General features: G+C 46.5%; 1 protein-coding gene across 1 annotated transcript; it reads right to left on the bottom strand.

The window, feature by feature from the left end:
* Positions 1-5,293: 5,293 nt before the first annotated feature.
* nrn1la (neuritin 1-like a) lies at positions 5,294-22,185 on the bottom strand. Its single transcript, XM_078212006.1, has 3 exons — positions 22,179-22,185; positions 21,947-22,097; positions 5,294-5,573 (listed from the first exon to the last, which is right to left on the bottom strand). The coding sequence occupies exons 1-3, from the start codon at positions 22,183-22,185 to the stop codon at positions 5,294-5,296; spliced, it is 438 nt and encodes a 145-aa protein (XP_078068132.1).
* Between the last annotated feature and the right edge of the window lie 369 nt (positions 22,186-22,554).

Raw genomic sequence — 22,554 nt, 5'->3', positions numbered from 1 at the left:
CTTCAACTACACATCCTGACTCCCTGATTCCTGTAAGGATTCCATCTCATTCTGCAAGTTTCTCTGTTTTTGTCACATAGGAACATAGGATATAGGAGCGAGAGTAGGGAATTCAGCCCTTTGAGCTCACTCCACCATTCTACATGATCGTGGCTAAGCTCCATCTCATCCTAACTCCACTTTCCTGCCTTTTCCCCATAGCCCTTGATCCCACTTTTGTTCAAATATCTATCTATCTCTTTCTTGAATCCATTGATTGATTCTGCATCCATTGCACTCTGGGGCAGTGAGTTCCATAGATTCATAACCCTCGGTGAGAAGTAGCTGCTCCTTATCTCTGTTTTGAACCTCCCCCCCTTACTCTATAACTATGACCTCTTATCCTGGACTGTTCTAGAAGGAGGAACATTTGGTTAACATTTACTTTATCAATCCCATTTTATATACCTCAATTAAATCCCCCCTCATTCTTCTGTACTCCAGCGAGTACAAGCCCAAGCTACTCAACCGCTCCTCATACGACAGCCCCTTCAAACCTGGAATCAATCTCGTGAACCTCTTCTGAACCACCTCCAGTGCCACCACATCCTTCCTCAAAGAAGGTAACAAAAATTGAACACAATACTCCAAGTGTGGTCTCACCAATGCCTTATACAATTGTAACAACACATCTCTCCCACATTTCTGCTATCACCCCTTCCCCTCCCTCCTGGTCCACTTCCCCTTCCCATGGCACTGTCCCAGGCAATTGCAGGAGGTGTAAAACCAGCCTGTGCCAGGGCAGTGACCAGCCATGTCCCTCCCTCCCTGGGGGCTATACTTACCTCTGCACCCCCCGGAGGGAGACCCTCGACTTTCTCGTTTGGTCAAATCTGCGGTGAACCTCATCGATGTGACATCATGTAGATGAGGGGGGATCATGTGATGGGGAAAAAGTTAATAATATTTAAATACATTAAAATCTATTTAAATGAAGTTCCTGCCCTTTGTGGATATGAACCTTGTGACCTAGCCTCTGTTTCTCTCTCTACAGATGCTGAGTATTTCCAGTAGTTACTGTGATATTGCAGGTAGTTAGTATTGGGTAACACTGCAGCTCAGAGCTGAGATTGACAGCTTGAGAGTTACAGAGGTGCTGTTCAGCTGCTTAGTGATTGATAAATATTACCCATTTCACCGTATTCACAAGTCTTAATGATATTAGAGATCCCGATTGGAAAGTGATTCTGATTTGAAAGGCGCAAATGCTTTCTTCATTAATTACACATAGATTTTTTTCCTCATTAAGTTAATGCAGTCAGGATAAAGACTACCAGACACATGGGGCAGAATCTTCCCAAAAAATTACTGTCATTTCGGGCGTGAAAACCAGTGCGGATCACATCAGCCTGTCTGGTGCCAGTCAGATCACAATGTTGCCACCCGTGAATCACATGGAGTTGGAGTCTCCAGGCATCTGGTTCACCTCAACTGGGGCTCAGCTGTGCACTGCTAACAAGAGGGAGCTGTGTTTAAACACTCCCTCTGCACTCACTCAAGCCAGGAGGAATGCAGCGCACAGACCTGCTTCACATTTCCTGAAGGCAGATCTCAACAGGGCACAGTGGAGGAGAGGTGGGCCACCCTTTACCCCCGAGTGGGTAGAAGACCAGGAACTCGCGAGGCTAATCCTGCCAGGGATGCAGGGGCAGCAGCAGTCAGTGCCCTCTGCAATCAGTGCCCGCTGGACGCCCAGGCCATGAGTAATGGAGTTCAAGGCATGGCTAAGTCTCTGAGGGCTTTGTGAGCTTGGTCCAGACACAGAGGGCCACTGCTGAGGGCTTTGACACCGTGGTGCAAACACTGCCGGACCTCCACGACTGGCAGTTTCAGGTGACTCTGAGGCTTCTGGAGCTCATTCAAGCTGCCCCAACATCCCATGGAGTAGCCCAGGGGCCCACCATCACCCTGAGAGAGGAGGAACCGCCGGAGACCATCCCACAGCCTTCCACCCAGGAGATCCCGGCAATTTCCAGCTCTTCTGAAACCTCCCTTCCTGAAACTGATGCATCTCCTGGGCAGCGGGCAGAACAAGGTGGTACAGCGGGTGGCGCCAGTGACACCCAAAAGTCGGCTATAGGTGAAAAGCAGACATCATAGTTCGGGATAAGATCATTGTAAAGAATCAACATTAAAGAATCGTGCACCTCAAAGCCACAACTCCTTTGCATTTGACTCCTTATCCTCAGGGAGTTCAGCCCCTACCTGAACTCAGATCCTCCTACAGACCATCCCAAAAGTTAAAGAAGAATGAAATGAATGTGAAATAAGCAGTTCAAAGATTTCCACCACATCAGAGTGAAGACTTCCACCATCACCTGACAGATCTTTCAACTCACCATGTTGGGAGACACATCAACGAGTTTCAGGGCTACAGAGGGAAGATTTGCCACACGCCTCCCATCCCTTGGAAAAGGCTCTTGTCCAGAGCCTCTCCGCCCCCTCCCTTGAAGGATCCCCCTAGGCAACCTGGAGGTAAACGTAGAGAGAGTACTCAACCCCTCACTCCATCTCAGAGTCTATCGCGCCTGCTCCACGCTTGTGAGGATCTGTAGTAAGTGGCGCCAGGTGGATACCCCACTGGTGGGCGGAGAAATTGCGTGAGGCCGGAGGATCTGACTTTAAACTCACTAATGATATTACAATGCATTCAAATGCAAGCTAATCATTTTCTCAGCCCTTCTGGGCACGATCCAGGTCATGCCAATGGGAAGGGACCGGGAAGATCACAAACTGGTTTGCGCCCGACGCAAGTGTCATTTACGGACTTGCAATTTTCAGCTCAGAATTTTCCCGACTTAGTGGGATTTGCAACGTGGCAGGAGAAAGGCCCCCCCTGTAGTTGGCTTTTGTTACTCGATCTTATTAATGGTTCTGCATTGGGACAGGGGTCATTTTGTAGTTTAAACCTCTTCTAATACATGAGTGACCCATGTCACGAGGTTCACAAGAATGATCCCAGGAATGAAGGGCTTGTCATATGAGGAGCGGTTGAGGAGTCTGGGTCTGTACTCGATGGAGTTTAGAAGGATGAGGGGGGGATCTAATTGAAACTTACACAGATAGTGTAGACGTGAAGAGGATGTTTCCACTAGTGGAGGAGACTGGAACTCGAGGGCACACCCACAGAGTGAAGGGACACTCCTTTAAAACTGAGATGAGGAGGAACTTTTTCAGCCAGAGGGTGGTGAATCTGTGGAACTCATTGCCACAGAGGGCTGTGGAGGCCACGTCATTGAGTGTCTTTAAGGTAGATAGGCTCTTGATGAATAAGGGGATCAAGGGTTATAGGGAGAAGGCAGGAGAATGGGAATGAGAATCATAGCAGCCATGATTGAATGGCAGAGCAGACTCGATGGGCCGAATGGCCTAATTTTGTTCCTATATCTTATGGTCTTATGTCTGACAACAAATGAAAGCAAAGTGAAGAATATATATCTATGCGCTAACCTTTTCTTATCTTTATATTCCCATATACTAATTACAGGAAAAAGTCATTAGTAAACCAACATCACAAAACCAAAGTATTATCAGATTACTCTTTATGGGAGCTTGCTGTGTGTAAATTAGTTACTGCGTTTGCTACATTACAACAGTGACCACATTCCAAAAGTATCTAATTGGTTGTAAAGCTCTTTGGGATGTCCAATAGCTGTGAAAGGTCCTATATAAATTCATGTCACAGTTTACTATTGTGTCAGGATATCCCTACCTCACAGCGTCACATGAATGAACTGCAGTGGCTCAAGAAAATGACCCAACACCAGCTTCTCAGGGAATGGGCAATGAACGCAATGTGGCAGCAACGCTCACACCCCGAGAATGAGTTAGAAACAAAAACATTCTGCATGACATAATGGTCAAAGAAATGACTCTCTGGTATTCACTAACACTCAGAAATAGCATTATTCTCGCATAACACAAGAACGTCAATGGATTAGATCGAATTCATTTCTAGCTAGTTTGCTTGTTTAAAAAAAATCATAAATAAGGAAAGAGCTAACACTATGAAGATATTGTTAAATACGGTGGGTATGTTTTGAGAGAATTCAGACATGCCCACAAATGTCAAAAGCTACACAACCTTGGTAGCCTCAGGTTACAATACAATACATTGCTCGGGCTGGTACAGCTCAAAATGTCAGAAATGCAGGGGGCTTCTTTCAATCTCTGGTGTTGTTACAGGGAGCAGTTATCCAACGTGTCAGGAGACTCAGACAGAGTCACTGCAATCATTTGTGACTTTGTGCAATGGTCGAGTTATTTTTACAGAGAGCTACTGATCAGGATAAATTGGCTGTTTGATAGGGCTTGAGTTTGATTCTCTCTGCCCCTTGAATGCATTCACTCAGTCCGGAAGTCTAGATTCTCTTCCCAAGTCCCATGGTTTCAAAGTCAGAACACAACCTGTTGTGTATCTGAGTAAAAGTTCAGTGTTTACTCAGTGGGCAGTACAAATTTCCAAACGACTCCACATGCTTTTGGTTCGATTAAATTTGTTTGGATAGGCACATATTCACGTCATCCAGGTTTCCGATATTGTTCCTGTTTTTGTATGTTCCCATAGTATTAATCTCTATTTCAATCTCATACTGATCTTTGTGCTTCTTTATCCCTCCCCACCCACTCCCCCCATGATGGGTTGAAAAATGCTAAGACGCTCTTCCACAGATACCAACAGCTCTTCACCATCTCCGCTGACTGACTCTTACTGTTCATATGAAAGGCTCGGCAGTGAGAATCACTAATTATTCAATCATGGGGAGACAGTCGTAGCCCAGAAAAATCCTCTCTTCATCAGATGCCCGGCACATGGGCACCTTCCAACATGAATGACCGAAGAGTAATGGGAACCCAGGCTGGTATTTCCTCCCTAGCCCAGAGGCATTGGGATAGCCCAAAGACCCGTGTCTGAGAGAAACTAAGTCCAGCCCGACCAGGGTGTGAACCTGGGACCTCCTAGCCTGTAAAACCACAGCACACTTACCCACTGAGCCAGCAGGGCAACCACTTTCATTTTTATGTATTTAATCAACTAAAGGTTAGAGCTGTATGACATTCTTTGAATGAAAAGTACATTAAATTAATGTAATTTGAACACAATATAGGAATAACCATCCTTGACCGATAGAGAGAGGCACCACCTAAAGGCAATCAAGCAACAGCTTTGTGTCTGTATCAGTCATGTTCGTGTCTCTCTGGTGAAGGGATCAATGTTGGGAGCTGACCTTGGGATGATGGTTGGCTGAGTTTGCTACATGTTGACCACCAGCATAGCGATGGACAGGACAGGAGTAGTGAGTCCATACCACAGTGAGGCAGCAGAGCCTCTCAATCTCTCTTTGCTCGATTCGCTTCTATCTGTGTTTTCCATGGTTCCAGACGGCCTGCCTCTTGAGCTGCACAGCTCATGCAAGTTGCCTTGGAACTGTAACTTCTTCGACTCCTTCCTCAGAGACTCCCAGATGGAGGCGGTGTCTGCGGGGCAACCTTCCAGGACCGAGTCTGCACACGCGTGGAAGTCATCCCAGGATCTGCATACAAACACAAGACAGAATAACTTGATCTTCTCAGAAGGTGTAAGAAGTACATATGCATTTAAGAACAAAACCCTCTGTAGCAGCTTTTTAAAATTCATTTGTGGGACATGGGCGTCGCTGGCTGGGCATCATTTATTGCCCATTCCTAGTTGCCCGAAGGCAGTTGAGAGTCAACCACATTGCTGTGGCTCTGGAGTCACATGTAGGCCAGTCCAGGCGAGGATGGCAGATTTCCTTCCCTAAAGGACATAAGTGGACTAGATGGGTTTTTCCAAAACTCAACAATGGTTGCATGGTCATCAGTAGATTCTTAATTCCAGATTTTTAAAATTAAATTCAAATTCAACCACGTGCCGTGGCAGGATTCGAACCGGGGTCCCCAGAACATTAGATGAGTTTCTGGACTAATAGTCCAACGATAATACCACTAGGCCATCACCTCCCCATGAAATTCCTTAAGTGTTTGAAAAAATTAATAATAAATGGACCTGTCATGTGATCACCATTAAACATCCCAATGGATTCATCAATCAGTCCAAATGATCTGCCATTTACTGGTACTCCAAGTAATGTCTCATTAACATTAATTTTACACCAGCCTAACCAAACTCAGTGATGAGCACACTGCAAGTCAGAAAGCTACAGCATAGAGTAGGAATATAGTTCGCCATCATAGAGCAAGTAAGCACATCATCACCCTTTCATAGATCTCGCTCGTACTTGGTATCAGGGGAGATTTTCACAGTGCACAACCCCCAAATGTTTTGCCAGGGATTTTCACGCTGCAATGACCTTGTGTCAATGTTTATGTGCTGTCCAATGAACATTGAGAAATGTCATCCTTGGGCTCTCACTGTAGCCATTACATTAAATTGTGTCCCTTTCCAAGCCAGAATCACAATGTACAAATTTCCCATGTGGAGCGATGCAATCTCCTGGAAAGTGTCAGAAACCAAATCAGAACACCGGCTGGCTGGGTGGAGGGAATCTGGAAAATTCCTCTCTGGCCTCCTCAAGTGACCAAAGCTGATCCAGATTAATATTACCAAGCACCTATCTCTCACGAGAGAAGTCATATTCAACTCAAAACCTATTCCTCTCTCCACAGACGCTGCTATACCTGCTGAGTATTTCCAGCACTCTCTGCTTTTGTTTCAGATTTCCAACATCCACAGTATTTTGGTTATCTCCTACCTCATGGACTCTGAGGATCATAGAATCATAGAATCCCTACAGCACAGAAGGTCATTTGGCCTACTGAGTCTGTACCAACCACAATTCCACCCCGGCTCTATTCCCGTAACCCCACACATTTACCCCTGACACTAGGGTCAATTTAGCATGGCCAATCAACCTAACCCGCAGATCGTTAGACTGTGGGAGGAAACCAGAGCACCCGGAGGAAACCCATGCAGACGTGGGGAGAAAGTGCAAACTCCACACAAACAGTGACCTGAGTCCGGAATTGAACCTGAGCCCCTGGTGCTGTGAGGCAGCAATGCTAACCACTGTGCCACCGTGCCACCCAGGAGGTGTCTATGAAGGAGTCTATGAAGTTCTGAAAAGGCGAAGGTTATTGACTTCTGAAACCAATGTGGAACACTGGAAAATGAATTGATACATTTCACAGGGCTATCTAAACTTCAAGAATGCCAGGGTCTTGGGAGGAAGGAGGAGATAGCCTAGTGGTATTATCACTAGACTATTAATCCAGAAGCTCAGCTAATGTTCGAATCCCACTATGATAGATGGTGGAATTTGAATTCAATAAAAAAAATCTGGAATTAAGAATCTACTGATGGCCACAAAACCATTGTCAATTGTCGGAAAAACCCATCTGGCTCACTAATGTCCTTTAGGGAAGGAAATCTGCCATCCTTACCTGGTCTGGCTGATGTGTGATTCCAGATCCACAGTAATATGGTTGACTCTCAACTGCCCTCTGAACAAGGGATGGGCAATAAATGTTGGACAGCCAGCGATGCCCATGTCCCATGAATGAATTTTTAAAAAGGGATGGTTGTGCAGCCTATGAAGAAACATTAGGCCCTGTCTGGGGAGAATATTGAATTACATAACAACAAAATGCATTTATATAGTCCGATAAATATGGAAAAATTATCTAAGTTGTTTTGCAGGAGTGTCATCAGACAATATTGGAGAGCGAATCACATTAGGATTTATAAACAAATACAGAAAATGCTGGAAAATCTCAGCAGGTCTGACAGCATTTGTGGAGAGAGAATAGAACCAATGTTTCAAGTCTGGGTGACCCTTCGTCAGAGGATTTGTAAAGACTGGTGAGCAAAACCTTGGTCAAAGAGATGAGTTATAAGGCAGAGAAGGAGCAAATAGAGTTACAGAGGTCTAAACATTTAAGGAGAGAATCTCAAATCTTGGGCCTTGACAGGGCACAGCAGTCATTAATAGAGGAAAGACAATTGGGGATGAGCAAAGGCCAGAACTGAAGGAGCACAGAGGTCTGAATAGATTATAGGACTACAACAAGCAATGAAAATCCTGTGGAATTTCTGAATGTGATATATAAATATCAGTGAGTATTCATGCAAGGCAATAGTGGTGGGATGGCACCATTTTCCATGGTCGCCACTTTATCAATGCCACTTGTGCCAGCTTTTTATTGATGTTCAACAATGCTGGGGTGGAGAGAGTTTCAAATTTAGATCAACGGGCTGTCCCCAGTCCTCAGGTATTTTTGCAGAGGAGCAAAAGGTTTTGATAGTCCAGTACGCCCTCAAAACCACTGGTGTCTCATCCACTCGCCATCCTCTGGCAGCAGCAGAATACTTCAGCACCAGTGATTTTCTACTGGACCACAATGTGACAGACTCTCCTCATTGACAGAAGTCCTGTGAGAGTCTTTCCAAAATCATCCGCAAAACAGGAAATCCCGAGGTGGAAAAGGCCGCCCCTATCAATACTGAGGGAACTGTCCCCATAGGGAGGAAAAGCCTGGTTCACAAACGCTTCTGGCCCCTGTTCTCACTGCTCCAACAACAGAGTAGTCTTCACTTCTTAACTGACCTTGGTGTTAACACTAGGAACAGGACAGAAACATGAGTAGAGAGGAGGCTGGAGTCTGAATTTGTGGAACTGTGGCGCAGACTTTCCATCCAGTTGAGTGCCAAGGTGAGATGGCAACAGAGGACAGAGGCAACAGAGGAAACAAAAACTCACAAGGTCCTGCCAGAGGATGGCGAGTGGATGAGACACCAAACCTATTGTTACTGAAGAGGATTTTTTTTCATTGAAAACACATGTAATTAATACCAGATATGGATTAAATTTTAATGCAACGATTAGTTTCAAAATAACAAAACCTACTTAGTGAGGATACAGAACTTCCTTCAATTTGAATCGTAAGCACTGAGGAGCATGGAAGACTTGGCAGTGTGAGCAATAAAATAAAGTCATCAGCAATTCTTCCATTCCTTCCACATCCAGATTCTTGGCAAGTCTGCCTGAAGTAGATAACGAGATTGAAACAGCCATTTGCCTACATGGGGACCACTTGTGATAAGGGTGGAACAGTGTATATGGCTGAGACGCATTCGATATTTTGCTTCTTTTTGAGATACCTACCCAATATTCCATTCAAGAGATTGAAAAATTGGCGACATGGTGGCACAGTGGTTAGCACTGCTGCCTCACAGTGCCAGGGATCCGGGTTCAATTCCCGGCTTGGGTCACTGTCTGTGCGGAGTCTGCACATTCTCCCCATATCTGCGTGGGTTTCCTCCAGGTGCTCTGGTTTCCTCCCACAGTCCAAAAGGTGTGCTGGTTTGGTGCATTGGCCATGCTAAATTCTCCCTCAGTGTACCCGAACAGGCGCCAGAGTGTGGCGACCAGGGGATTTTCACAGTAACTTCATTGCAGTGTTAATGTAAGCCTACTTGTGACATTAATAAATAAAATTTAAACTTAAAAAACTACTTGTCCTTCCAACATCCAGAATTATTAGATGAATTCAGAGTGGTTTAAAATTTGGCAAGCAATCAACTTAACTTTTTAAATGCTAGTAATTCAACAGCCAGGAACTCTAACCATTAAATATAGTTGTAATTATGAATTATGAAATCAGTAAGCTAATTAATTCAATTAATGTTTTTATTACCGAATCAACTTTGTGAATTATAAGTAAATTAGTGAGTAACTAAACTATAAAATTGGGTTTCGGATTAGGAGATGGAGAAACAAGTGGGGAGTGAAAATTGAATGTATTCTGGAAGTAATTTTAATTAGATTGAATAAGTAGCTTATTGGGTTGGTAAGTTAATTATAAAAAGTGGGGGAAGGGGGGTGAAAGTTCACTGGTTGCAGACTGAGAGAGATTGAAATAATGAATTGCTAATCGATAGCTGGTCAGTGAAAATCACTTGGAGTGAGGCTGGAGAAGGGGTGGACAGTATGTCTCTGCAGAATCAACTAGAGGGTTACAAATTCATTGTGGCTGGTTTGCCGGCAAGGGGATCATGATGCATGGTTACCCAGAGCCTGATCGAGGAGCTGGAGGCAACATGCTAACCTTGTGTTACCCGCTGATCTAACGGTTGTGTCTTCCAATCCAGAATTTAACGCATTTCTGAATGGTGACACACTCAGCAGGTGATTCAAGTATGGACAAGGTGAGTGCGAGTTAAAGTCAGCCTGCATCTCTTAAAGGGGAGGTGCATTCCGACAGCAGCAGGTATTTGCACTGTTTGAACAAACAGTTCACAAAGACTGCCAGGACAGCCTGAAGAAGGAGCCTGAGATTCCGAAAGCTTGTGCTGCCAAATAAACCTGTTGGACTTTAACCTGGTGTTGTGAGACTTCTTACTGAGCGGAGCAGCAGCACAGAGCGAGAGAGGTTCTCTGAGACTGGATGGAGGTCTTAATCCAGGACCAGGCTGAAAGTCGCTGTGTTGCCGCAGAGAGTCAGGAGGACTCCAGCAATGCACTGACGTCTCCGTAGGAGCAGGAAGCCACTCTGGCGACAATGCTGCAGAAAGTTCACTGACCCCACACAAATAGTCAATCTTTTTGACAAAACAATGAAACTAAATCAAATTAACTGAGGGACAAATTAAAAGGAGCAGCCCCCAAAAATAAGGGAACCACCCGAAATAAAAGACAAAGGAGAAAGGAAACTTAAAACATCAAACTAAAATGTGATTAAAGGAGTCGGTAATACACCACAGCTCCTGCGGTGTCCAAAGGGCATGCAAGGCTTCAACAGTGCCCTCGGACACTGCATGTTCCCTCTCCAGGGACACCCAGCCACAAGTGTAGCCGTGATAGAGGGGCAGACAGTCGGGTCGGGCGGCCACCTTGATCACCCGCTGCCTGGCCAGGCACTGGAGCAGGTTCACGAGGCGGTCTTCCTCCTTTCCCGTCCCCCTCTGCACCGGATGCCTGTAGATCAGGAGCGTGGGACTGAAGGGCAAACAAAACATCAATAAAAGATTTTTGAGATAACTGAAAAGGGAGTGTAGTCTATAACATTCAACATAGACATGCTTTACGGACTCCGCAAGATTGCAAAAAGGGCATACACAAGTAGTCAAGGTAAGTGGATGCACCTTCAGATGTCATCTCCTCCCTCACACACTGCTCAATGCACCTCCAAACCCAACAAAAATCTCTACAATCAGTTCTCATGCCCAACACTCATATGTTCCATCTCACCCTCATACTCTTACTATTGCTACAAAACCTCCCACCGCATCTTCTCTCAACCTTCTCCTCTTGAAAGAGAACAGTCCCAGCTTTGTAATGAATCATAGAATCTACAGTGCAGAAGGAGGCCATTTGGCCCATCGAGCCTGCACCAATAACAATCCCACCCAGGTCCTGTCCTATTCCTGTAACCCCACATATTTACCCTCCCAATCCCCTTGACATTAAGGGTCAATTTACCATGGCCAATCCACCTAACCAGCACACCTTTGGACTGTGGGAGGAAACCGGAGCACCCAGAGGAAACCCACGCAGACACGGGGAAAATGTGCAAACTCCACACAGCTCCTCCTCCACCTGAGGCCAGAATTGAACCCGGGTCCCTGGCGGTGTAAGGCATGATGTGGAGATGCCGGCGCTGGACTGGGGCAAGCAGAGTAAGAAGTCTCACAACACCAGGTTAAAGTCCAAAAGGTATATTTGGTAGCACAAGCTTTCGGAGTCTTGCTCCTTCTTCAGGTGAGTGAAGAGTTGTGTTCACAAACAGGAATCTATAGACAGAGAGGGAGATGATGAAATGGAGCCTCTTACAATCCCAGCCACTGGCAGTCGCTGTCAGCTGCTGTGAGGCAGCAGTGCTAACTATTGTGCCACCATGCTGCCCAATTATCAATCCACACAACTGAAATCCTTCAATGCAGCAATTCATGTGAATTCTGCATCCTTCTCAATGTCTTCACATCCTCTCTAAATTGAACTGCCCAGAATTGGACTCAATATTCTAGCTGAGGTTGAATTCGTGTCTAATAAAGTTTCACTACAATTCCCTTGTTCTTGTATTCTCTGCATCTATTTATAAAGTTCAGGGTCCTGTATGTCTTATTTACCACTTTGTCAACCTGCCCTGTCAGTGACTTTTTTCATGGGATGTGGGCTTCGCTGGCGAGGCCAGCATTTGTTGCCCATCCCATCTACCCTTGCGAGGCAGTTAAGAGTCAACCACACTGCTGTGGGTCCAGGCCAGACCAGGTAGGGAAGTCAGATTTCCTCCACTAGAGGACATTAATGAACCAGATGGGTTTTTGTGACAATCGATGATAGTTTTGGTCACCATTACTAAATCTAGATTTCAATTCCACGTTTATTAACTGAAGTTGAATTCCACCAGTTGCCATGTTGGGATTTGAACCATGTCTCCCAAGTATTATCCTGGGTCTCTGAATATTAGACCAGTGACATTGCCACTACACCATCATCTTCACCCACTCCTTAAGCTGCCTGGATGCCCTGAATGCCTTCTCCCTTTCCCCTCCCTATCCTCCTCCTGAAAGTTGAAATACTGGTAGCGAAATCTGTGTCTTCACCATTAGCAGCTTGTGTAGGATATAGCAGGCCACCAGGAATTTGTAGATACCCCCTGTGAGCAGTGGGGGGCTCCTTAGAGAGGTTGAGGGAGTGGAATCCTTGTTTGAGAACACCAATGGCTTCCTCAATGACATTCCAGAATGTAATCTGTCTCTTGTATGGGCAGTGCTTATGCAACGTGGTCAGGTGGGCAAAGGAAAGGAGTGTGCCCTGTGTCGAATGGGTAACCCGTGTCAGCAAAAAGCCAATATTTTGGTTTGATGAAGTCTCCCCCCCGGATTGAGAGCAAGCTTTCTGCTCCGGGGTCAAGATTCTATCAACCTCATGCAAAGGTTCAGTATCACTCCCTTCAGACTGAATGTGAGCTCCAACAACACAGAATTTCCACTAACTCTGCAAACAGTAAAAGACAATCCAACGCACCTCAGGCCCAAAATCCCTTTGGATGGCACCAGCGAGGGTGGGGTGGAGGTCTCTCAGGCAGCTGAAGGTTCACTCGGCTGTGCGTCTTTAGGGGTTAACAAGAACTGCAAAACGGGTTTCCCGGGAGGCAAATCAGCATTTGGGGGCGGACTGACTGTCCTTTCGACATTCACACAGGACATCCCTGCCTGAGATGGTGGCCATGATGTGAAGATGCTGGCGTTAGACTGGGGCGGGCACAGTAAGAAGTCTCACAACGCCAGGTTAAAGTCTAACGGGTTTATTTGGAATCACAAGCTTTCGGAGCGTTGCTTCTTCCTCAGAAGGTGGTGAATGGTACCGCGGGCAGCGCTGGAGTGGGGGGGGGGCGCAGAAACACATCCACTGTCATTTTCAGCCCCGCTGACTCTGTTATCACTGAAACCAGCCCAGGTTTGCGACCAGGGAATTTTACCGGACAACTGAAATGACTTTCAAAGAGAAAACCAATCCAAGCGCAATTTGTTTTTAATATATATATCGCCAGGAGGAGTTTGCAAGCTGTGAAACTCCAGCAAATGTCCTTTTATTTCTATTAAAATAGATGAGAGGACAGAAGCTGTTAGCGGTCCCACATTGACTGAACTGCCCCAGTAATTTGATTTGGAAATAATATAAAGGTGATTGGGTGACGGGTATATATAGCAAGTGCACTGCGCTTGGTTAGTGTAGGGAAGAAATAGCTTCTTGTCTTTCTGTTCATCGGCAGATGGAATGTGTAGCTGATGTCAGCCACAGCCTGAGGCAGGGGCAAAAGATGTGTCAGAACATTAATAATAATGAGAAGGGAGTTGGGAGGAGGATGGAGAAGCTTGGCTGAGTGACAGCAGTTGGTGCAGGAACAGCAGTGAGCTGCCTCTGAGATATTATTGTCGCTTCTCGGCCTTTGGGCTAAGATCAAGCGTAGGATCGAGCCCAAGATGGGGTGCAGTGCCTTTTCTTGTCATCTTGGATCTTGTTTGTCTCTCTTGTGGAGACCAGGAATTGGATTCAATTTGAATTTGGATTGGTTTTTGGAGCAAGCAAGGAGATGGATTAAGGGCTTGCCTTGTCCACTCTACGCATTGGTTTTGTAACTTTGAGGAGGGAATAAATATATAGGGATATGGGGGTAGGGCCTGGGTGGGATTGTGGTCGGTGCAGACTCGATGGGCCAAATGGCCTCTTTCTGTACTGTAGGTTTTCTATGATTCTATGAATAAAGTTTTTCCCAAAAAAATATCACTGTCAGATTTCCCTGTTCAAAAACTGTGGGGGGGAATGAGTGTTGATGTCAAATGGTAAAATTAAATGGAGGCATTCCCCTACACAAAAGAAAGACTTGCATTTCTGGAGCACCTTTCACAGCCTTACTGCATTTCAAGTGCTTCTGTTAGAAAAGCAGCAATGAGCATAGGGCGTGGGCCCACAGACCGCAATGAAATAAATGGCCAGGGAGTCTTTTCTAAGTCATGTTGGTTGGGGGGCCTAAATATTGGCATGGCAACCAGAGGGAAACTTCCCATTCTCCTCTTGTAAAACAGTGTCATCTCTACAACAACCCACACTTACATAGCCTCTTGTTGGTGTAGTAAACTGTCCCAAGATGCTTCACAGCAGCGTTATCTGATACAATTTGACACCCAGGCCTCATGAGAAAATAAAGACTGGTGATCAAAAGCTTGGTCAAAGAGGTCAGTTTTAAGGAACATCTTAGAGGAAGAGGTAGAGAGGAGAGGTTTCATGAGGGAATTCCGGATCTTTGGGCCTGGGCAACTGGTGTTGGAACGCTTAAGATCAGGGATGTGCAAAAGGTCGGGATTGGAGGAATACAAAGATCCCAGAAGATTGTTAGGGCTGAAGAAGGTCGTAGACAAAGGGAGAGGAAAGGCCATGGAACAATTTGAAAATTTAAATTGTGACCTTGCTGGACTTGGCACCAGTATTGATCTGAGAGGAGTGAACAGGAATTAGCCTGAATTAGGATACAGTTCTCTCAGCACTGCACTAGAGAGGCTTTGTACTCGAGTGTTTGGAGTAGGACTTCAGCCCACAACCTTTGGGCTGTGGGCAAGAGTGCTGGCATTGAGCTACAGCTAACACAGAAGCAATGTTTGCTGAGGACTTGAGGGGCCGCAGTGTTGAATTTTCACCCTTCCTGAAGCCCTCTGAACCTTGATGAGAAAACAGTACTGTGAAAGAACAGAAAGTGGGCAGGAAACCCCCAGGATCGGGTAGACGGTCAGGTTCACACCAGGTCCACTGTCAGTCTTCATTGGCATCAACTGAGCAGAAGGTAAAATCAGAGTTAACCCCCTTTCTGTCAGTCCATTTCTATGATTCATGGCAGTTGAGGAATGGATGTATCTGGGAGATCTCTGGTGAGGGAGTGATGCACTATCAATCAAGCAAAGACTAGTTTGTATGCAAGAACAAATAGGCTTTTGTTCGCAAAAGACTTGGAGCACACCCATGCTGATGAACTGGTCCAGAGACTGAGGCAGGGGGTGAGGAGCAGTCACCTTTATACCCGGACCAGGGGGGGAGGAGTCTCAGGCAGGGCCAGCAGGGGCTTGCCCAGGCATGTCACACACACACAGGCAATAAGCTTAACAGTGGTTTATCACAGAGAGGCCATTAGTGAGGGCAGCACAGAGGGCGGGGGGGCGAGCTTACTCAATGGTGAGAGAGGCATTTGATGAGACGCGTGGGTTTGCCGAATCCATTCTTGAATGGTAAGTGGGCAGGGTAAGTTATAGATTCATATTGTGCTGCTGCTTTTCGCTTTCTGCTTTGTGTTTTAGATTAATTCACCTCCTTATTAATTGTCTGGTCTGCAGCTGACAACCTGCAAGTTCAATGTCGACACTTTCAGGTCTCAGAAAAGCAGCTCAGTCACAGTAAAGGTCATTTTAAAGACTCATTTTTAGCCCATGAAGCAGCAGGAGGAACAATCTGCTCTCGCAGCAACATGGGTCAGTGCCACACTCTATAACTCAAAACCATTCACAAAATCAGGCTTCAAAGCTTTAAAACATCTTTGCACACTGAAACGTAAGGGTCCAGTTGCTGGGAGTGAAATGCCATCATCTCTGTTTTTCTGTCAGTAAAGGATAATTATTTACAGTTATTAAATGGCATCAATTTAAAGTGCTTTTCAATCACAGATTTGTTTGGTTGATTGTGTGCATTATAGGTGACACTTACAAATCCCACCCTCCCTCTCTCCATCTTGAAGCATTTTCAGAGAAGACCATCAATGCACATTCTCAAGAACGCTGCACTTGAATCCCTGACTCGGGTGGCGGGCGGGTTAGAGGTCAGGCTGGGAGTCAGAGGTCAGGGGTAAGGGCATTAAATGCGATGCTCGAGTCGGGGGTCAGCTAGATTGGAGTGGTCAGATGGGGTGGAGGAATCAGAGGTCAGGGGTGAGGTGATTGGAGGTCAGGGCATAGAATTCAACAGTCAGAAGGCAGGAAATCAGAGGACCGAGGGTGGTGGTGGTGGTGGGCGTGGCGGGGGCGGGGGGGGGAGGGGAGCGGTGGCAGTGGTGTTGGGGAGGTCTGGCTGGGTTGGAGGGTTGAATCAGGTTGGGGATGAAAGTCAGGCCCACAGATTTGGGGGAGCCCCATGCAGATGGTGGGGGAGGGGATTCATGTGTGGGTGGGGGCCGGGAGTGGGGAATATTGCAGGGGGGTGATTAGTTGAAGAGGGGTTGGGAGTCTCTCGTGATGTTGGGAATGTGGAGGGTTTCCTGTCTGGGTATTTAAAATAGTTATGTTAAAGTTCAAAGAGTTTTATTTCTTCTAACTCTTAGAGTAAATATAAGTGTAACTGAGAGAAGCATTCAAAGTTAGCCGTTTAAATTGCTTTGTTGGCTAGTTCACAGTGCAGCATGTCCAGGAGAGTTAGCATTCTGGTCAATCACCACTTAAACTGGGATGTTCCAAGAGGGAGACCCCAGTGCATCTTTGGGTAGTCCCTAAATCTGGTGCTGATGAGCCAGGAACCTATGGGCCAATATTTAGTCTTAAAGGTGATAAACTGTCCCTTAATTTATGGCAATGTCCCAGAACATGACTTGTTGGTCCTGTGTCCTGTACGTTAGTCACCATCTGTCTTGCATTTCTCTGGGCAGCATTGGGAAACTGCTGGAATCTCCAGTCACTGCGGCGCAAATATCCTTGGTGTCTGTGCAAACACAGCACATACCCAGTCACAAGGAGCAGGTAAACACACATTGGTCCCCAGCGAGGGCACGCCACCGTGCCCCAGCGAGGGCACGCCACCGTGCCCCAGCGAGGGCGCGCCACCGTGCCCCAGCGAGGGCGCGCCACCGTGCCCCAGCGAGGGCGCGCCACCGTGCCCCAGCGAGGGCGCGCCACCGTCCCCCACCGAGGGCGCGCCACCGTGCCCCAGCGAGGGCGCGCCACCATGCCCCAGCGAGGGCGCGCCACCGTGCCCCAGCGAGGGCGCGCCACCGTGCCCCAGCGAGGGCACGCCACCGTGCCCCAGCGAGGGCGCGCCACCGTCCCCCACCGAGGGCGCGCCACCGTGCCCCAGCGAGGGCGCGCCACCGTGCCCCAGCGAGGGCGCGCCACCGTCCCCCACCGAGGGCGCGCCACCGTGCCCCAGCGAGGGCGCGCCACCATGCCCCAGCGAGGGCGCGCCACCGTGCCCCAGCGAGGGCGCGCCACCGTGCCCCAGCGAGGGCGCGCCACCGTGCCCCAGCGAGGGCGCGCCACCGTGCCCCAGCGACGACGCGCCACCGTCCTCCAGCGAGGGCACGCCACCGTGTTCCAGTGCGACATTTTGATACGATGAGGATCTGCCTGTTACTCTGGTACTTCCACACAAATCATTGTGTGTTGGTCATGCACAGTAGAAGACCTAAGGGCTCTGAAGAAGTCATACAGACTCAATGTTAACTCTTCTTCACTCCACTGTTGCTGCCAGACCTGCTGAGTTTTTCCAGCATTTTCTGTCTTTATTTTAAATCAATTTGAAAGTGTATAATATTATTTATATTCCCACTTTTAAATTGGTGAAATTATTCAATTATTATCTTAATTCCAGCCTAAAAAGAAAATTAAGATAATAAGTGAATAACCCACCCCACCCCTTGACCTCAGAACCCTGACCCCTGACCTCTGGTCCCCCATCTCCAAATTCCCACATCCCTTCTGAAAATGATGGACTCCTTAAAATCAAACGGAAATTTAAAGTCAGCGCCAATACTGTCTGAACGATGATTATTTATACAATGCACATTTTGCTCCCTGACAACCCCATCATCTCCTAATAAAGAGGCCCCTCACAATTGCCATTTTTATTATCATGTCATCTCAAATATAACAAGGTTGATATGACTCCTCGATTTTTAATGAACCCCATAAAAATCCTGTGTAACATCGTGTTCCTTCATTTTACATAATTCCCAAATTCACCATCTTACAGTAATTAGGACAAAAGCAATTAAAGTGGTTTTCCATCATGTTAATGTGCCATCAAATGTAAAACTGTCATCTTAAAAGGTTAAATTTGATTTTTATCAAATTAAAATATCGGATTTCCTGAATATTTATATAAAGCTGCTTTAGTGTGCTGCCCACCTGCTGTTTCCAGTGTGGGGCACAGCCATTTTGAGAGCCATAACCACATACAGCTGGTGAGCCACGGGCACCTAAACCAGTGCCCGGAGGCCCCTCATCGGCAGGGGCTGACAGTCAGAGCCTGGCTTGGGAATTGGCAATTCTGCTCCTCCTGGGCCCACCAATATGTAAGTTTCAAATCTCTTTGGACCATATTCATACAGGCCTCCAGTGGCCAAGCCGCTTAACATCGGTACAAACTGGCAAAGTTCCAGTGGCCTATGTTCCAGCCATTTGCAACTGGAATTGGGGCCCCCACCTACTTGAGGTGACCTCCGACCTGAGAGTGGCAGCTCCTCCAGCTGCCCTTCTCAGTATCTTGCCCAATGTGGCAGCAGTCAGAGACCCTCTAAAAACAGGGCACTAAGTGTCCCACTCCCATTTTCAGGATAGACAGGATAGACACTCACAATGGCTCCTCTTTTATCTGGACTGACCAACACTCATTCAAAGTGTTCATAAGTGATGCCTCTGCAAAAGCGATTCCATCCCGGTTGACAAGGCACAGACAGCTTTTGACCAAATGGTGTTTATGGTCCCAGATAGGGACAATTCAGTGGCCAGCTCCATGGGGGTAGCCTCTCTGGGGTAGGATTGGGGTTCAGAGCTGAAGGCTCTATCCCCCAAAGGCGAGGGGGGTTTGGGGCACTGTCAGGAAAGGCCACACCCACAACTCCCAAAATCTCTCTGCTTCAGCAGACGGGATTTCCCTTCGGTTCTAAGGGGGCCACGATATTGGCCCCCTTAGAACCCAATTCCAGTTGCAAATGGCTGGAACATAGATTGTCAACTAGATTTAGTCATCCAAGCACATCTCCATGGTGAGATGCCCTCCCACTCTCCTACCTGCCTTGGCAGTACCCACCTCTCCCTCTGAGGCTCTGGAGCTGCCCACCCTCTGATTGGAGCAGCAACATTGAGGGCCACCCACCATTGAGGAGCAAGCTTGGAGGTGGCCCTCTCACCATGTTTGGGGACAGGAGCCCCGGTTTATTCCGAGGGCCAGTTGAAAATTCTGCCACAGTGTTTGTTGACAGACCTGCAGTAGCTTGAGTTTTATTGCTTAGAGATGAGAGGTTAAAGGGTGAGCTCTCTGAAGAATTTGAAGGGGGCTGACAGAATAAATAGGGAACATCTTTCCCCTCAAACAGGAGAATCTGGAACAAGAGCTCATCATCTCAACTAGAAATAAGTCAGTTAAAAGAGAATCCAGGAAAATCCTCTGTACAGAAAGGCTTGTGAAAATGTAGAATATATTCTACAGAAAATGTGCAGGTTAGGTGGATCGGCCATGTTAAATTGCCCCTTAGTGTCCCAAGATGTGTAGGTTAGGGGGATTAGTGGGGTAATTGTGGAGGGCAGCGGATGGGCCTGGGTAAAATGCTCTGTTGGAGAGTCTGTGCAGACTCGATGGGCTGAATGGCCTCCTTCTGCACAGTAGGGATTCTATGATTTTACGAGAACAGGGTCAATTTAAGGTAATATAAAGGGAGATAGATACTTGCTTCAGAAGTAAAGGTATCAAGGAGAAAGGGCAGGGATTAAAAAGATTAAATGCCTAGATGATTAACAAAACAGCACAGCATGTTGCTGAAAGGGCTGAATGGCCTCATTCTGTTCCTATGTTCCATGAGAGAGGTACCCAGTGGAAATCAGGTGTTGCTCATTGAGAGGAAGGGAAAACCAAGTCACAAACAGCTTTAAAAAATAGTATTTTACAGATTTTACACATCTGGAGACATGGTCCAAAGCATTTGCTATATTGGAGATTGCATAATGGTTTCAGTGATGTGTGAGAGGCCCCAGCTCAGTTTTGGATATCTGGGTGATACAATAATATCTTTATTATCCGGTATATATGGGGAATAGTTACTCAAAAATGCCGGTTAATGGAGAGTTCCATTTTCCAATGAAATACTGCATAATACCAGTAGCAAGAACTAAAATGCGAGAACTCAGGAAGTAAAGAATAGTATTCTTTTTACTTCTAATCGTCAACAGAACTTTAAAACATAAATTGAAAGTAGGAAACAATACCGTATACAGGTGCGGGTTCCAGATAACCTTAAAATTGCTTCTAGTTGGTAAAGTAATGATTCATATTAGGAGAATATCAGAAATTCCGGTTAGGGGAGAATTCTGGTTGGTGGATTGTTGGATCACACAATGTTTACTGTATTACTGTAGGCACATGGAGCACACCAGGATGATAGGGAGTGGGGTAGCTTGATCTTGGTTTCAGATAAAACATCATGGGCCAAAGGGCCTGTTCTGTGCTGTACTGTTCTATGTTCTATGTTCAATTGAAGCCAATCTTGGCAGGGAATTACTGCCGCTATATCCCTGTCCAATGGGCCTTTCTTCCATAAGCACTTCTTTATTTTCCTTCAAAACTTCCTAAATCTGCAGTTAAATGTTGCGTTTGCTGTCAGGATGTGGAGTGGATGTTGCCGAGTGATTGTCCATTGTAATTTCCATCGAGTTCAAAGAAAGTGTGAAATCGCACACTTTCCAAACCAGGTGGTCGATCCACACACCAGTTCTACACCCGGGCAGCAAGACCCACCTTCCCACCCCATCACCTTCTGATCTCATTTCCACATTCCCCTCCTGTGTGGCAGCCGTGACCCCGTTGGTAACATTCCTGCCTCTGAGTCAGAAGTGTTGGACTCAGGGTCCCACTCCTGAGATTTAAGATTGAAAATCCAGGCTGACACTGCAGTACCGTTGGAGGTGCTGTATTTCAACTGGGATGTTAAAGCAAAGCCCTGTCTGTCCTCTTGGATGGATGTGAAAGATATCCCATGGCATTATTGTGAAGAAGAACACAGCAGTTATCCACTGTTTTCTGTCCAATATTTATCCCACAATCAATATCGCAAAAAACCCATCACCCGATTACTCTCACATTGCTGTTAGTGAGAGCTGGCTGGGCACTAATTGGTTGTGGGATTTCTAAGTTACAACAGCAGCTCCACTTTAAAAGTACCTCATTGACTGTAAAGCACTTGGAATGTCCTGTCATTATAAACGGCGCTATATAAATGCCAGTGTTTCTTGGGAGGATATCTTAGTATTTTTTGACAGGTGGCTTTATAAGTAAATAAGTGGCTGGTGAACCAGGGAGCAGCCTGAGACGGTTCACTCCCTAACCCCATGTAGAAAAGAGATCTCTATTCCCAAAAACACAAGGAGAAAGTGGCTGTTTGCAGTAAATGACCAGCAGCTCACCGGCAAACCGTGTCCAGCTCTTTCACTTCCTCGGTTTCCCCTTCGATATTTTTGGCCAGACTGTCTCCCAACTTCAGCAAACATTCAGCAAATCCTTTGTATATGTGGCTACATTTCATGCCAGTGGCACCAGCTTCACTGAAGAGAAGAACTGGAAATGAAAGTGAAGATCATTACACAAAAACCAGGGTTTGAATGAGCCTTCAATACAAACAATACCTCGAGTACATACACGACATGTTTGCATCTGCTACCAGTATTTTAAAATTATTTTAACTTACTTTCTTTTTTAAAATGTCTTTAGTTTTTCACATAGAGAGTGCTGGGTGCCTGGAACGCGCAGCCAGAGGAGATGGTGGAAACAGCACATTACCAAGATTTAAGAGGCATCCGGATGGGTACATGAATTGGGAGGGAATAGAGGGATACAGACTGAGTAAGGGCAGAAGGTTTTTGTTTAGTTTAGTAAGGGCATCATGATCAGCATGGGCTTGGAGGGCCGAAGGGCCTGTTCCTGTGTTGTACTTTTCTTTGTCTCTTGTTTCCTCCCCCATTCACCTCGTACAAGGTCAGCTCCCAGCCAGTTGAATGCCCCTCCTCAGCTGGGC

This window comes from Mustelus asterias, chromosome 4, assembly GCF_964213995.1.
Source record: "Mustelus asterias chromosome 4, sMusAst1.hap1.1, whole genome shotgun sequence".
In the NCBI taxonomy this organism is placed as follows: Eukaryota; Metazoa; Chordata; class Chondrichthyes; order Carcharhiniformes; family Triakidae; genus Mustelus; species Mustelus asterias.
Note: the sequence above shows the minus strand (reverse complement) of the source record. Positions and strands in the feature narration are given on the sequence as shown.